Source organism: Schistocerca cancellata, chromosome 4 (assembly GCF_023864275.1).
Source record: "Schistocerca cancellata isolate TAMUIC-IGC-003103 chromosome 4, iqSchCanc2.1, whole genome shotgun sequence".
NCBI lineage: Eukaryota > Metazoa > Arthropoda > Insecta > Orthoptera > Acrididae > Schistocerca > Schistocerca cancellata.
Window position 1 is genome coordinate 776,722,965 of NC_064629.1, and position 16,997 is coordinate 776,739,961.

At 43.7% G+C, this 16,997-nt stretch overlaps 1 protein-coding gene across 2 annotated transcripts in view; it reads left to right on the forward strand.

The window, feature by feature from the left end:
• LOC126184600 (nicotinamidase) overlaps positions 1 to 4,172 on the forward strand; it is a 313,135-nt gene extending 308,963 nt beyond the window's left edge. For both annotated transcript variants that reach the window (XM_049927043.1, XM_049927044.1), the window contains exon 10: positions 2,881 to 4,172. In XM_049927043.1, coding sequence (XP_049783000.1) covers positions 2,881 to 3,000 — 120 coding nt within the window. In that variant the 3' untranslated portion in view covers positions 3,001 to 4,172. The remainder of the gene's footprint in view (positions 1 to 2,880) is intronic.
• The last annotated feature ends 12,825 nt before the right edge of the window (positions 4,173 to 16,997 follow it).

The following is a 16,997-nucleotide window of genomic DNA, read 5'->3' on the forward strand; positions in this document are numbered from 1 at the left end:
TGTAATCATCAACTTTTTAAACACCCCGAATGTGTGGTTTCAGTTCAGTAATAGTCTTTAATCCAAACAGCTTTCTAGATTTTGGGTAAATATCTCAGATTGGTCTATGTAACTGTCAAAAAATTTCTTCAACTCTGCTATCTCTCATGAGCATAACCAGGTCTCCTACATTTAACTGTGTTATTTTAACCTTAGCATCATGTCTCCTTCTTTGTGTTTCACCTGATTTCTTCATTACTTCTCTTACAATGACTTCTATTCCTTGTGCTGAAATAGGTTTACATTCGGAATTTCAATGAGATCATCCATAAGATTAGCCACTTTTTTAGTCAGATAGTATTTCATTTATGGTGAAGAGCTTGTGAAGGGATCTTGCAAACTGTTCATCTCATCTTCAAACTTGGATAAGTGTTCACTCCAGGATGCGTATTTGTGACTGCATTAAGTCCTGCACAACCTACCAGTTTGTCTCAGGCAGCTCCCTGCAAGATTACTGGGTAGATGATAAGCAGATATTAAAATGATTTTTATTCCTGATCTCTAAGTCAGTGGCTTCCATGATATTGAGACAAATTGTTATCCATTATCAGACATTGCTGCTCATTGGTTTTGGTACCGGAAACTCTGCAGTGGCTCTAATTTTGTCCAGCAGTATACCTTTTCAGTAGTGCAGTGTCTCCATAAAGTTATATTTTTCTAATTTCAGTGAATAAAGTAATCCTTTTCTATTTTCAGAACCACTGCTACACTTGTGGCTTTCCTAAAAAGGTTTTCTGGAAGTATTTTCCGCATGTATCCATGACAAGTTCTGTTACACTTACCTTCACAAATTGACATCTGTCACAGGTTGAAATTGTTTTCTGACCCTTTTTGCCATATTGTAAAAGTATATACTTTCTTGCAACTTGTATAAGCAATTTTGAACACCGTAACTTTCATGTGTCCATAATAAGTCTGCCAACATACTGTTCTGGCCATCACAGTTTTCAGTTATATGAGTCTAAACTGGTTCTTCGAAGTAGAATTCCCTTGTGTATTTTGTCATATTCATCAACTTTGTCAGAATCCCTTGTGCCAGCACAACTCATCAGTAGTCTTCAATTATGACCATAATTCTGGTTGTTATGAATGTTATTACATAAGCTCCCTATTACTTTTTCATCTTCAATCCCTTTTGTCTTCCTCCTCCTCCTCCTCCTCCTCAGTACTGTTTTTGTCCCCTTGTGTAGGCAACCGAGACAGTGCGTCTGCAAGTAGATTTTCAGATCCCTTAGCATACCTAATTTCGTAGTCAAATTGTACTGGTTAACCTGCTATAATACAGTTTGCATTCTTGTAAGTAACGTAAGGCCATGTGGTCTGATTACACAGTTGTTTTGTGCCCTGGTAATTTTTAAATTTAGTAAAAGGTCACTGTAATGTGCAGCTAGCAATTCGTTCGCAGTTACAGTGTAATTTCTTTCATGTTTTTGGAACAGGGGAGTGTCATAGGACCATTGCTATTCACAATATACATAAATGACCTGGTGGATGACATCGGAAGTTCACTGAGGCTTTTTACAGATGATGCTGTGGTGTATCGAGAAGTTGTAACAATGGAAAATTGTACTGAAATGCAGGAGGATCTGCAGCGAATTGACGCATGGTGCAGGGAATGGCAATTGAATCTCAATGTAGACAAGTGTAATGTGCTGCGAATACACAGAAAGATAGATCCTTTATCATTTAGCTACAAATAGCGCGTCAGCAACTGGAAGCAGTTAATACCATAAATTATCTGGGAGTACGCATTAGGAGTGATTTAAAATGGAATGTTCATATAATGTTGATCGTCGGTAAAGCAGATGCCAGACTGAGATTCATTGGAAGAATCCTAAGGAAATGCAATCCGAAAACAAAGGAAGTAGGTTACAGTACGCTTGTTCGCCCACTGCATGAATACTGCTCAGCAGTGTGGGATCCGTACCAGATAGGGTTGATAGAAGATATAGAGAAGATCCAACGGAGAGCAGCGCGCTTCGTTACAGGATCATTTAGTAATCGCGAAAGCGTTACGGAGATGATAGATAAACTCCAGTGGAAGACTCTGCAGGAGAGACGCTCAGTAGCTCGGTACGGGCTTTTCTCAAAGTTTCGAGAACATACCTTCACCGAAGAGTCAAGCAGTATATTGCTCCCTCCTACGTATATCTTGCGAAGAGACCATGAGGATAAAATCAGAGAGATTAGAGCCCACACAGAGGCATACCGACAATCCTTCTTTCCACGAACAATACGAGACTGGAATAGAAGGGAGAACCGATAGAGGTACTCAAGGTACCCTCCGCCACACACCATCAGGTGGCTTGCGGAGTATGGATGTAGATGTAGATGTAGATGTAGATCCAGATCCTAATAGCAATTGACTGGTGTTTATCATTCTTATTCACAGTTTTATCTGAAGTAGATATGCACCAAGACCTTAGTCACTACCATCACAAGATAGATAAGATCACAAGGATTAATGTGGTCTGTCCACAATGCTGCAGTTACACAGAACACGTTTTATAAAATTCAAATTTTCTTGCCACTCTTAATCCTATACCAAAACAGAATTCTTTTTTAAAAAGTCATGCAAAAAGGAGCATTCATACTTAGATCCCAGACAACACCACCACCACCACATGTAATGTGCCTCTTTCAATAATTGCTATACAGTAACTTATCCACAGCACAGATGTTATTTACTTTGAATGAAATAGAGAAAAAAACATGCATATATTAAAAAAAAATCATGTTTACAAAAATAACAGACTTACTGAAAAATAATGCTTGCAACTTTCTTACTCTTCTCATATTTCATTTTCTTCATGCTATATTAAATCTGTTGTTGTTTTACAGGTTAAGAGCATGGTAGAAGGAAGAGACAGACGACCAGAACTTGGATACAAATTGGCTATGGAACTGAAAAGTGCCCTACATAATAAAACTGATTCAGCAGACCTTTCGGAGAACGCCTGATGCCTCAAAAAATGAGCATTAGCCTTTGTTGCTTTGTATATGCTCTAAAATATTTTTGAGAAGTGTAAACATTTGTTTTTTTTCACGATGATTGCCTCAGTTCCTTTATATATATTTGTCAAACTTACAAGTTTCATTTCCAGACTATATGACTGCACCCCTAAATGGCGATGTGACTTACTAAAAGCATTAAAATTTGTTGTTAGATCAGACATCTGATTCTTGTATTAGAAAGCTGCTGGTGAATGATTATTTGAAACTGGAATACTTCACATTTCATTCACATTAAGAGCGTAATATAAAATCTTTATATATTGTACAGATTCTTGTATGTTCATTAACCATCAGTCAGTCTCTTTCTTAATTCAGCATGGAGAATTTACAGATAGTGAAATATCAGAATATTTCATGTTGTTCAGATATAAACATTTTAGAGAGGACACAGTTCGAATTACACACTTGTTCTTCATGCTAAATTACCAGCGAAAAACCATCTCCTGAGAGATTATAAAATGTCAGGCCTGGTACTGAGAAATGGTGGCATGTCTCTTAGTGCGGTTGTGTAGTGTGGCATAAAATGTGGCACTGCAAAAATTATCACCAAATAACTAATGTTCATTCTACTTACTTTTAAAATGATTGATGTAATTTGTCTTAATTGCATGTTCTTAAGGATTTCAGTTAGTGCGATGTCTATTCACATATGCTCTCTCTCTCTCTCACACACACACGCACACACACACACACACACATTTCTACTGTTAAATGTGTGTTTTCTTAGACATTGAACACATTCCAGCTACATTAGCCTTGAGTTGGGTACTTAAGTTAGCATTTGTTTCTAAGCAGTTTAGTCCTTCACTTTTTAATGGAATTATTGTATCCTTAGGTTAAGAAGCAAGTGTACTTACAATGCATGCCTCTCATCTAAAGAACATATAAATAATACACATGAATAATTGGAAAGCTTCTAGTTGTAGCAACTGAATACAAAACCCAGAAGAAAACAGATAAATTTTATTTTATGGAACACAAAAGTTGTTTTTGTTTGTAAGTAATTACTGTATGAGTTGCTATTCAGGCATTAGTGTCTGAGATGGTTTTTGCCTGTTCTTTTATATCTTTGTAACAGTAATGCAATTTCAGAAAATAAATACCCTGATTAAATACCATACTTGTTCATTTCTTCACACTTATAGTAAATCTGACCTTCATCCTCCATGTTGGAAATTGTGTGTGGGGCCTAACATCCGCACACTGCATAAGTATCACCATCAGAAAAAGCTAGCAAGAAACCTTTTAATGGATTTATGCTCTGTAACAAGAGAGCAAGAAAACAGGAACTTAGATTTGGATCTTGGAATGTGTTACTTATAGAAAATCAAGGAACAGTGATTGTTGTTTCTGAAATTAACACATATACACTGAAGCACCAAAGAATGGGACACAGCATCTCTGAGGTAGCAATGAAGGGGGAATTTTACTGTATGACTATTTCAAGAGTGTACCATAAATATCAAGAATCTGGTAAAACTTCAAATCTCGAACATCATTGTGGTTGGAAAGAAATCCTGCAAGAATGGGGCCAACGAGGACCGAAGAGAATCACTCAACGTGACAGAAGTGCAACCCTTCCGCAAATTGTTGCAGATTTCAATGCGAGGCCATCATCAAGTGTCAGCGTGTGAACCATTCAACAAAACATCATCAATATGGGCCTTTGGAGCCAAAGGCCCACTTGTGTACCCTGGATGACTGCACAACACAAAGCTTTATGCCTCACCTGGCCCGTCACTGACATTGGGCTGTTGATGACTGGAAACATGAGTCTCGTCATAAATTGTATTGAGTGGATGGATGTGTACGGATATGGAGACAACCTTATAAATCCATGGACCCTGCATGTCATCAGGGGACTGTTCAAGTTGGTGTAGGGTGTGGGCAGGTGTGTGCAGATGGAGTGATATGGGACTCCTGAAACGTCTTAGATACGACTGGCAGATGACATGCACATAAGCATCCTGTCTGATCACCTGTATCCATTCATGTCCATTGTGCATTCCGATGGACTTGGGCAATTCCAGCAGGACAATGTGACACCACACATGTCCAAAACTGCTACAGAGTGACTCCAGGAACACTCTTCTGAATTTAAACACTTCCACTGGCCACCAGACTCCCCAGACAAGAAAATTATTGATCTTATCTGGAATGCCTTGCAATGTGCTGTTCAGAAGAGATCTCCACCCCCTCGTAATTGTATGGATTTATGGGCAGCTCTGCAGGATGCATGGTGTCAGTGCCCTCCAGCGCTACTTCAGATACTAGTCGAGTCCACGTCATGTTGTGTTGCGGTGCTTCTGCATGCTCGCTGGGGCCCTACATGATATTAGGCAGGTGTACCAGTTTCTTTGGCTCTTCAATGTATGAGGGTACTTCAAAAAGTGTTACACTTTATTATGGCAGGCCAAGTAACTTTTATTAAATGCTGTACTATGCATAAAAGTGAAACAGATGCGTGACACTACTTTTCAATATAGTCGCCACGTCTTTGTAAACAACAGTCAGAATCACAATTAAAATAATACTCGGAGCTGTCAGGCCATGGCTGTATGGATTTCACATTGAAACCCGTTATGTCCCCCTCCAGTGAGGACATTTTTTAGGGGGATCGTTTGAGAGTGCTATTTACCCCCTGGCTCACTACTGACTTCAGTACAATTCCATTTATGCATGCTCGTGCACAGTGAAGTGATATAATGCTTTAATGTCTGGGCAAAACTGTCCATTGTTGGTTGCTGTTGTCTGTTGTTGCTATCACCCTATGGTGGAAGACTTGAACACATCTTCAGCACTGGGATCCAGGTGTCACTCAGTTTTATGCCCTCCTCCTTCCTACTGAAATTTCTGGGGTGTTTAACAATCTGTATTGGCTCTCTGTATAGTCTTTAATGGGTATCCACTTGTCACTGCCAGTGTATGAGTCATATCAAAACGAATGTGGTGGTCTCCTGGCTGCACACGACAGCTGATCTGTCAGTATCTCCCCTTCTGCAGTTTCTCTTGTGCTCTTCTTGTCATTTTTGACTGTTCTTTTTGTAGTACCTACATACACCTCCTCACAGCTACACAGAATCCTATAAATACCTGCTTTTTCCAGCAGTTCACAAGCATTCTTGGAAAATTTTAGGTGATCTTCTGGGAGGGTTTGTAGATTGCCACAAGGTTCCATTTTGTCAAGACAACTGTGAGAGCACCAAGCATTTGATACAGTTTAATGAACAAAGTAAGAGCACATGGTTTCCTAGATAACAGAATGCTGCATGTCATTCTCAATGGAGAGAAGTCTTTTGAAGTAAGGATGATTTCTTGTGTGCCACAGGGGAGTTTTGTAGGACCGTTGCTATTTACAATATATATAAATGACCTGTGGATAACATCGGAAGTTCACGGAGGCTTTTTGCAGATGATGCTGTAGTATATCGAGAGGTTGTAACAATGGAAAATTGTACTGAAATGTAGGAGGATTTGAAATGAATTGACACATGGTGCAGGGAATTGCAATTGAATCTCAATGTAGACAAGTGTAATGTGCTGCGAATACATAGAAAGAAAGATCTTTTATCATTTAGCTACAATACAGCAGGTCAGCAACTGGAAGCAGTTAATTCCATAAATTATCTGGGAGTATGCATTAGGAGTGATTTAAAATGGAATGACCATATAAAATTAATCGTCGGTAATGCAGATGCCAGACTGAGATTCATTGGAAGAATCCTAAGGAAATGCAGTCTGAAAACAAAGGGATTTGGTTACAGTACACTTGTTTGCCCACTGCTTGAATACTGCTCACCAGTGTGGGATCTGTACCAGATAGGGTTGATAGAACAGATAGAGAAGATTCAATGGAGAGCTGCACACTTCGTTACAGGATCATTTAGTAATCGCGAAAGCGTTACAGAGATGATAGATAAACTCCAGTGGAAGACTCTGCAAGAGAGACACTCAGTAGCTCGATTCGGGCTTTTGTTGAAGTTTCGAGAACATACCTTCACCAAGGTGTCGAGCAGTATATTGATCCCTCCTACATATATCTCACAAAGAGACCATGAGGATAAAATCAGAGAGATAAGAGCCCACACAGTGGCATACCAACAATCTTTCTTTCCACATACAATACGAGACTGGAATAGAAGGGAGAACCAATAGAGGAACTGAAGGTACCCTCCACCACACACCATCAGGTGGCTTGTGGAGTATGGATGTAGATGTAGGTGTAGAGGAGGATAGATTGACAGAACAGCTGCTGAAGAACATGCTTTGCAGCCAGGAAGCCACCACATATCATGAAAGGCTATACAGAGAGGCCTTAGAGATCGATAAACACCCCAGGAATTTCTATAGGAAGGAGGGTGGCATGAAGTTGAATGAAATCTGGATCCTGGTGCCGAAGATGTGTTAGTCTCCCAGCATAGGACAATAGCAACAGCGGATGACAGCAGCCAACATCAGCCATTTGCACGCCGGTATTCAAAGCATGTGACATCACACCAATGCGCAGGAGTAGGTGTGAACAGAACTGTGCTGCAGGGGTTGTGAGCCAGTGTGTGAATTTGAGACTAAAGGAAGCTACAATACCCCTTGATAATGTCGTCTGCAGATGAGGATGTAACATTTGGTTTTAATGTGAAATCCATCCAACCATGATGTAACAGCCCAGAATATTTGCTTAATTGTGACATATCCAGCCATGAAAGTCTATATTTTATAATGGGCAGAATGTTCTATAAGTCATTCAATTCTTTGACAGTATAAATCTGCTGCATGGTCACAGAGCCATTGGAGAACCACTGTATGATTGTCCTCATTGTCGGAAATTCTGTGATTGGTGCAAATCACTTCCTTGAATGTGTGGACATTATCGTCAGTGGCCTCCCTTCCCAATCAGCACCATTCATGTCTGTGAGGCCTTGGTCATATTATTGGCACCATTTCACTATACCTGGGTGTGAAATTGCATTTGATCCATGTACTGCCTTCATCGTGAATTTGTTTGCAATTTAGACATTTTGCCCACAAGAATAATATTGTCCTGCATATTTCAACTTTGGAGTATTTTCCAGTTGCTGCACCATTTCATTCCCACACTGTGATGCACATGTTATGCATACCTCAGCAGAACTGTATCTGTGGGAGACCTGGAATATGTACTCTTTTCTGACAAGGCACCACTCTTGCAGTGCACTGGTCTTAGTGTGGGGTAACATGTGCAGCTTAACTTAGTTTCTGCAGTTCCCATGTAATTTAGATGTCATAGCTCTACAGGAAATAAAATGACTAGGTGAAGGAGCAGTAAATATTTGTGTCTACATCTGAACCCTAGAGGCTACTGTATGGTGTGTGGCGTAGGGTATTTCATGTACCACACAAACTTCCTCGCTTTTCTTGTTCCAGTTGTTAATGGTCAGTGTAGTATCTACAGTTCTTTATTGACAATGACCAACACACAAACAATAGTGAATAGAGCAGCTGAATCGCAAAGGCATGAGAGAACGCTAACAGAAGGATTGCAGTCCACCTGAGTCCAATAACTTGCAATGTTCGTACAACATCACAAAATTTTCTTAGTCGGTAAGTGAAACATTCACTGAGCATGGCTAAAGCAAGAGAGAGCAAGGCCATGACAGTGGCGTGCCACCAGGACCAATTGTGCGATAGAAGATCCGACAACAAGCAAAGCTGTCTTACGAGGTGCATTCAAGTTCTAAGACCTCCGATTTTTTTTCTAATTAACTACTCACCCGAAATCGATGAAACTGGCGTTACTTCTCGACGTAATCACCCTGCAGATGTACACATTTTTCACAACGCTGGCGCCATGATTCCATGGCAGCGGCAAAGGCTTCTTTAGGAGTCTGTTTTGACCACTGGAAAATCGCTGAGGCAATAGCAGCACGGCTGGTGAATGTGCGGCCACGGAGAGTGTCTTTCATTGTTGGAAAAGCCAAAAGTCACTAGGAGCCAGGTCAGGTGAGTAGGGAGCATGAGGAATCACTTCAAAGTTGTTATCATGAAGAAACTGTTGTGTAACGTTAGCTCGATGTGCGGGTGCGTTGTCTTGGTGAAACAGCAAATGCGCAGCCCTTCCCAGACGTTTTTGTTGCAGTGCAGGAAGGAATTTGTTCTTCAAAACATTTTCATAGGATGCACCTGTTACTGTAGTGCCCTTTGGAATGCAATGGGTAAGGATTACGCTCTCGCTGTCCCAGAACATTGACACCATCATTTTTTCAGCACTGGGGGCTACCCGAATTTTTTTTGGTGGCGGTGAATCTATGTGCTTCCATTGAGCTGACTGGCGCTTTGTTTCTGGATTGAAAAATGGCATCCACGTCTCATACATTGTCACAACCAACGAAAAGAAAGTCCCATTCATGCTGTCGTTGCACATCAACATTGCTTGGCAACATGCCACACGGGCAGCCATGTGGTCATCCATCAGCATTCGTGGCAACCACCTGGATGACACTTTTCGCATTTTCAGGTCGTCATGCAGGATTGTGTGCACAGAACCCACAGAAATGCCAACTCTGGAGGCGATCTGTTCAACAGTCATTCGGCGATCCTCCAAAACAATTCTCTCCACTTTCTCAATCATGTCGTCAGACCAGCTTGTGCGAGCCCGAGGTTGTTTCGGTTTGTTGTCACACAATGTTCTGCCTTCATTAAACTGTCGCACCCACAAACGCATTTTCGACACTGTGCCACCTCAGTCTGTCTGAGGAGACCATTGGGTCCACCCAGGTGACTCAAAGGCAATGGCATGACAGCAGGTAGTTGGGTGATGATGTTTGCCTCCATTAGCTTGTTGGTGTCTGAAGAGGCACTGCTATCACAAGGCTGGACTCTCTGCTGTCTCCAGCCTGGCAGGGCACTTGGTCAGAAGTGACCACTATGATGGCAAACTGGGCAAAGGAACAACCCTGCGCAGAGCAGCAAAAGCTGCACCACCAATGCCGAAAGATGGTGGCAGTGACAACAGGGAAGGGACTGATTGGTGCTCTTGTGGAAGGGCAGCAGCCAGCCAGCTGCTGTTACACACTGCCTAAAGGTCCTTGACATTGCCACCACCCAACAGCACATCGAATGCAAATGACCCCATGATGTGAGGCTTCTTGAGTGTAGTGCCAGTTATGAGAGGGCTCCCTGCCAGTGGGAGCCCTCACAGTGGGTCAGTGTCCCACTGAGGGCACAGCTGGTTCTGATGGCAGGAGAACAGCACCGCACTGACATCCATAGTGAATATTCACCTAGCGTGTGTTGCTCTCATCGTCGCTGGCACCTGTCCAGCCTGCTGACCACAGATGCAAGCCCAGAGAGGGTTGCCTGGAGCATATTGAGAAGGACACAAATGCACCTCTTGCCATGTTGCAGGGCAGAGTAGGTGCAGCAGCAGCAGCTTGGGCCACCAGCCATGGATGATCACTGCTGTGGTATGGCCACACCGAGTCTGCAGACGAATCTGCTAAGCACTTTTTAACTGTGTCTTAATGGTGTGCAACATATGCTCCACCTCCCAATTCGATTGAAGGTGGAATGGAGTGGACATGAGATGGGTAATACCATTGTGGGTGCATAATTCCTGGAACAATCCCAAAGCAAAGTAGCTCCCCAGGGGTATCATCATTCTTACGTCAGTTCATGACTGGCTACCACGGAGCCCCAGCCTTTGCAGCGCGTTCACCCTTCCATGCTGCATGTCTATCCTCCTGCTTTTCTTTTTCTCCTCCCATGGGGAACATGTCTGGGATATTTTTGGGAATGTGTTCTGAATTTTCAGTAGCCTGACATTGGAACAGTCCCTCCACTGCTTTTTCTTCCTTTCTTCATTCTCCTTCTCCTATCCTTTCTCTGCTTAAGCATTTGAGGTTCCTCTTTGTTCCTTCTTCCTGAAGGCCGCCCATGCGTCTCGCATGTAACAGGTGACTTGGTAACGCGTAATTCCCAGTCCGGGTTGACAGATAGGGTTTGCACGTACCGCCTGGTACAGACCAGGCCCAGGGAGGGTTGATTGCCTTCCCAAATTGCAAATTCGTCCCTCTGTCAGGAGTTTTGGAGGTGTGACCTGAGCTGTGAACAACCACCAGAGGCAGGTGAGCCCTCTTTTGAGGGGGCTCCCCCAGTTGGAAGGAGCACGCGATTGGAGACACTGGCACCAAAGGGGATTTTCTCGCAATGAGCCAGTCATCTTCATCTCAGTCTATGTGTACTAAATGTAAATGGAATGAGGCTACAGATTCAACGACTCTCCCTGCTGCACCTCGGTTCCTTGTGATTTCACGTACTGAAGACGGTCAGTCCTTTCCATTTATTTTTCAGAAAAGTGTTGATGCAATTATAGGCCCTGTGAAATCCTGATTATGCAATGACACTTTGCTTTTGGAGACTAATTGTGATTCTCAGGCACAACTGCTTGCAGCTTCATTCCTCCATTCTAACCTGTCGAGGCCCATCAAACAATGAATTCTTCATGCGTTGTTAGTTACAGAATGTTGCTCAATGGTCTGACCGAGGGAGGAATCCACTGGATGATGAAAAAGGTTGATCCATCCTTAGTGCCTACACGCTCTCTTTTTGCTCATGTTTGATACAGTAGTGCTTCCATCAAAGATCAAAGCAGCCTATGAAATCATCACACTCCAGCCGTACATTTCAAACATGATGTGCTGCTACCAGTGACAATGTTACAACCACAATCAAATGTCCTGTCAAAACCTGGACAAATGTGTTACTTGTGGTAGGGATGCTCACGAGGGCTCCTTCCCGCTGTATCAAATGCAATGGTGACCGTGCACTCTTATCCCGAGAATGTCCTGTGTACTTCAATGAGCAGGCCATCCAGGACATCAAGGTGAAGGAAAAAGTGCCTTACCCTGTTACCCACAGGTTGTTGGCTAGTCGAAAACCCTGTGTTTTACCGTCTGGCACTTACAGTACCATTCTTGCTACACCTAGCTCCACAAAGGACATAGCCACACAGACTTACGACCTCAAATCCAGCTCCATGGTTGTAAAATCGTCCAGTGTCATGGTAGCATCCCCATCTTCTTCTCATCGAACTGTGCCACAAGCCACCAAACTTTCTCCTCCAGCAGTGGAATCACCTGCTACACAACTGCCAGACAGGAAAGGACCAAAGGAATACTCCCACAAAGACTTTTTATGTCCCTCCATCCAACAGACATCTGAGTCTTCATCTGCCAACCACAAAGGCTTCAAGAAATCGAACAAAGGCAAATGGTCTTCACCGTTGTCAACTCGGAGATCCTCATCAACGATGTCAGCACATGATACGCTCACCCGGCCAACATCTGTTTCAGCTATGTGCACCAGCAACTGTTTGTCTGCCCAGGAATCTGCAGACCAACTGAGGGAGAATGCTGATGCCTCTGTAAATCTCATGGAGCAGGATCCTGAAGCCTGTGCACCCTGTAGTAGGGAGTCATCAAAGGATGGCATTCAGCAGCCACTGAGATGACAACCCCTCATTTTTTCCCTCCTCCCCTTTCTCTGCCATATATCTCGTCCAAAGGAACATTTGTGGCATCAGATCTAACAGGAAGGAATTATGGCTGCTCTTGGAATTGCTGCATCCACTTGTTTCCTGCCTCCAGGAAACAAATCTCTGTGACCTCTTGCATTTCTCTCCGGTCCACTTTGACGTTCCCCCAAGGATGGCATTCCGTCTCATGAGGGAGTCATTCTCCTCATCCGAGATGACATTCATAGCCAAATCATCTCACTGAAAGCTGTTGTAGTCCACGTTTTCCTTCCTCGCTTCACCCTTTCTCTTTGTACCATCTACATCCCTCTGTCATTCGGCGTCACCACCAAAAACTTTCTCCAGCTTATTGGGCAGCTCCCTCACCCCTTTTTGCTGCTCAGTGATTTTAATGTGCACCATCCCCTTTGAGGCTCTCCCAGAACCTATCAGAGAGGTGCCCTTCTAGCTGGCCATCCCAATCAACTCAACCACATCTGCCCTAACACGGGAGCACCTACATTCCTTTCAGACTCCACAGACACCTATTCCCATTTGGACTTCTCGTTCTTCACTGCACAATTTGTCAGTTGTGTCGAGTGGTCCATTCTCTCTGACACATACTCGAGCAACCCACGTGCCGTCTGTTTGCTGACTCCTACCCCCCCCTGTGTGTAAACCCAGTTGGTAGCTTTCTAAGGCCAACTGGAGGCTTTACTCCTCCCTCACGAGCTTTGATGAACAACATTTCCCCAGTTGTGATGACCAGGCAGAGTGCTTGACAAACATTATCCACTGCAGAACATTCCATTCCCTGCCCTTCGCCTGTACTGCACCAAGTCCTGGGCCCTTGGTGTACTGAGGCATGCCACGATACAGTTCGCACACAGAGACATGTTCTCCACGTTTTTAACCTTGATCCTATTGATCCTATGATGGCAAATTGTATTCATTATAAGCAGTTGCAGGCACAGTGTCATTGCATTCTTCAGGATAGCAAGAAAGATACCTGGATTTCACTTACTAGTTCTTTTAACAGTTCCACTCCCTCTTCTGTTGTGTGAACCATCCTTCAATGGCTCTTTGGAACAAAGGTCCATTCCCAATTTCCAGCCTGACCGTAGCAGATGATGTCATTGTGGACCTTATTGGTATCTCCAACACCTTGGCCCACTACTTCACAGAGAATTCAAGCTCCACTCTCCATCCTGCCTTCCTCCATCAGACTCGCATTCGGGAGGACGATGGTTCAATCCCGCGTCCGGCCATCCTGATTTAGGTTTTCCGTGATTTCCCTAAATTGCTCCAGGCAAATGCCGGGATGGTTCCTTTCAAAGGTCACGGCCGACCTCCTTCCCCGTCCTTCCCTAATTCGATGAGACCGATGACCTCGCTGTCTGGTCTCCTTCCCCGAACGAACCAACCATCCTCCATCAGAAACGAGTGGAGGAGGCTCGGGTAATACCCTTCTCCTCTCAGAATCATGAATTCTACAATGCTGCCTTTTCTATGCAGGAGATAGATCATGCTCTCACTTCATCCCAATCTGCCCCAGGGTCAGACGATGTTCACATTCAGATGTTGCTGCATGCTTCTCTCACAGGCAAGCACTTTCTCCTTCATATGTAGAACTGCATCTGGGCGGATGGCACTTTTCCCAGACACAGGTGTGAAGCCACTGTCATAGCCATACCTAAGTCTGGTAAGGACAAACACCTTCCTTCTATCTACCACCCCATTTCTCTCACCACCTATGCTTGCAAGGTGATAGAGTGTATGATTCATGCTTGGCAGGTATGCTGTCTCGTAATCTACCAACCACTGCACAATGTGGATTTTGAGTGTGCCATTCTGCAGCTGACCATTTATTCACTTTGTCAATCCATGTCATGAACAGTTTTCTGCTGAAATACCAGACTGTAGCCATGTTTTTTGACTTGGAGAAAGTCTATGGCACCTTTTGGAGGAATGGTATCCTCCGTACTTTCTACATGTGGGGCTTCTGAGGCTCCCTGCCCCATTTCCTTCAGGAATTTTTAAAAGGTAGAGTTTTCAAGGTACATGTGGGTTCTGCATTGCCAAACACCTTTATCCAGAAAAATGGGGTGCCTCAGGGCTCCGTCCAGAGTGTTGTCCTCTTTGCTATCAGCATTAACCCTATTATGGCCTGTCTCCCACTGTGTATCTTCAGCTCCTTTTTCATTGACAATTTTGCGATCTATTGCAGTTCACCACAGATTTGACCCCTTGAGCGGCATCTTCAGCGATGTCTCGATCATCTTTACTTGTGGAGCATTGACAATGGCTTTCGCATTTCCACTAAGAAAACCATTTCTATGAATTTTTGGCAGTGCAATAGTTTCTTCCACCACCTTATATCTTTGGCCTGTTGCTCTTCCGCTCGCTAAAACTACAAAATTCCTGGGGCTCATGCTTGATAGGAAACTTTCTTGGTCCTCCCATGTGTCTTACTTGGCTGTGTGCTCAACCCAGTCCCTCAATGTCTTATTTGTGCACAGCGGATCTGACCACCCTCCTCCATTTGTACCAATCCCTTGTCCGTTCGAAACTAGGCCATGGGTGTTTTGTTTATGCACCTGCACATCCATCCATCTTATGCCGTCTAAATACAATCCACCATTGTAGCATCCATTTGGACACTGGTGCCTTTTACATTAGACTGATTGAGCATCTAAATGCAGAAACTACTGAACTACCCCAGTCATACCGAAGTGATGCTCTCCTCAGTGGATACGCATGCTGTTTTTCTGCCATGATGCATGCTGTTTTTCTGCCATGATGCATGCTGTTTTTCTGCCATGCCTGGCCACCCATCGTATGCCTTTTCCTTTGATGAGTCCTTTGACACCAGTATGGGGCACAACCCTCTTCTCTATTACCTCCTGGACTTCACTTTCGGCTATTGCTCCAGGAGCTTAACTTCACGGTACCTGCCACTTTTATGATGGGTGTGAACCCATCGCCACCTTGGCTTTGTGTGGCAGCCCGTGTTCACCTTGGACTTCATTCCCTTCCTAATCACACTACTCCAGATTCAATCTATCACAGTAAGTTTCTCAACCTTCGCACGGAACTTTTGTGTACACTGATGGCTTTCAGACTGACTGTGGTGTCGGGTGGGCCTTCATTATTGGCACTGACCATTTTCAGTATTGTCCTGCTCAGTATTTACGACAGAACTCTTTGCCTTGTATCAGGCCACACAGTACATCCAATGACACAGGCTTTTCAATTATGTCATCTGCTCCAATTCTCTCAGTGCCCTTCAGAGCCTCTGTGTGCTGTACACCATCCATTCCTTAGTACAATGGGTCCAAGAAAGCTTTCACTTGCTTACTCATGCGGGAGCCACTGTGATGTTTATGGGGGGTCCCTGGTCACGTCAGTCAGACAGGAAACAACGCTGCTGAAGCTGCTGCCAAGGGTGCAGTCCTCCTGCCTTGGCCCGCCTAGTTCCTCCATTCCTTCAGATGATCTCTGTGATGCTGTCTGTCAGCAGGTGGGTCACTCTGCCATCACCACTGGTCTTCCCTTCATGGTAACAAGCTCTGAGGAATTAAACCTCTCCCAGTGACTTGCCCGACCTCCTCTTGCCATGAGCAGACCATTTTAGTTAGGTTGTGTCTTGGGCACTGTTGTTTTACCCATCGCCATTTGTTAAGTGGTGATCCCCCACCACTTTGTGCTCTCTGCCAACCTTTGATGGTTCACCATTTCCCTGACCGAATGTAATTTTTTTTAACCACTTATGTTGTAATGTATGTTTATTGTCTGTGTTATCGGCCATATTACTGAACAACGCACGAACTGTCAGCCGCATTTCATCTTCTTCCATTGTAGCAATATGGTGAAGGACATTCGATCTTTTGTTCAGGAGCACCATTGTCTCTATGGCATATTTTGTGGACCTTTTTCCTCAAGGAAGTCCTTGTTTTTAACTGTCTTTCTTTCCTTTGGTTGGTTTAATGTCTAATCACTTTTAATTCCTTTTTGGTCATAGTGTTCTAAGGTTCTGACATGGGCACATATGACCTTTCTTGTTTTTGTGGCATAAAACAAAACAAATTAAGCAAAGTGTGGGCCATTATCATAATGATCATCTGGTGCAATGATTTGATTGTGTAAACCTGGGTGAGAGCCCACACAATAGCTTCTGTCATGGTGAAATACATGCCTGACATATGGATAGCTGAACAGTGCATCAACCACCACCAAACACACAGAATTACGGAAGGGGACCGTGAAGTGAATGTGGATACGGCCGCAAGGCTTTGGCGTGGGCTGTGTTGCAAAAGTGCGTGGCAGTGTTACCTGCTGCTCGGCACATTGTTGGCACTTGTGAATGATCTTCTCAACTGCAAAATAATGCCAGGCCAGTAGACAAAGCAGGACCTTCATGTGAATCATACTCCAATAGCCACAGTGTAGGAGAGCA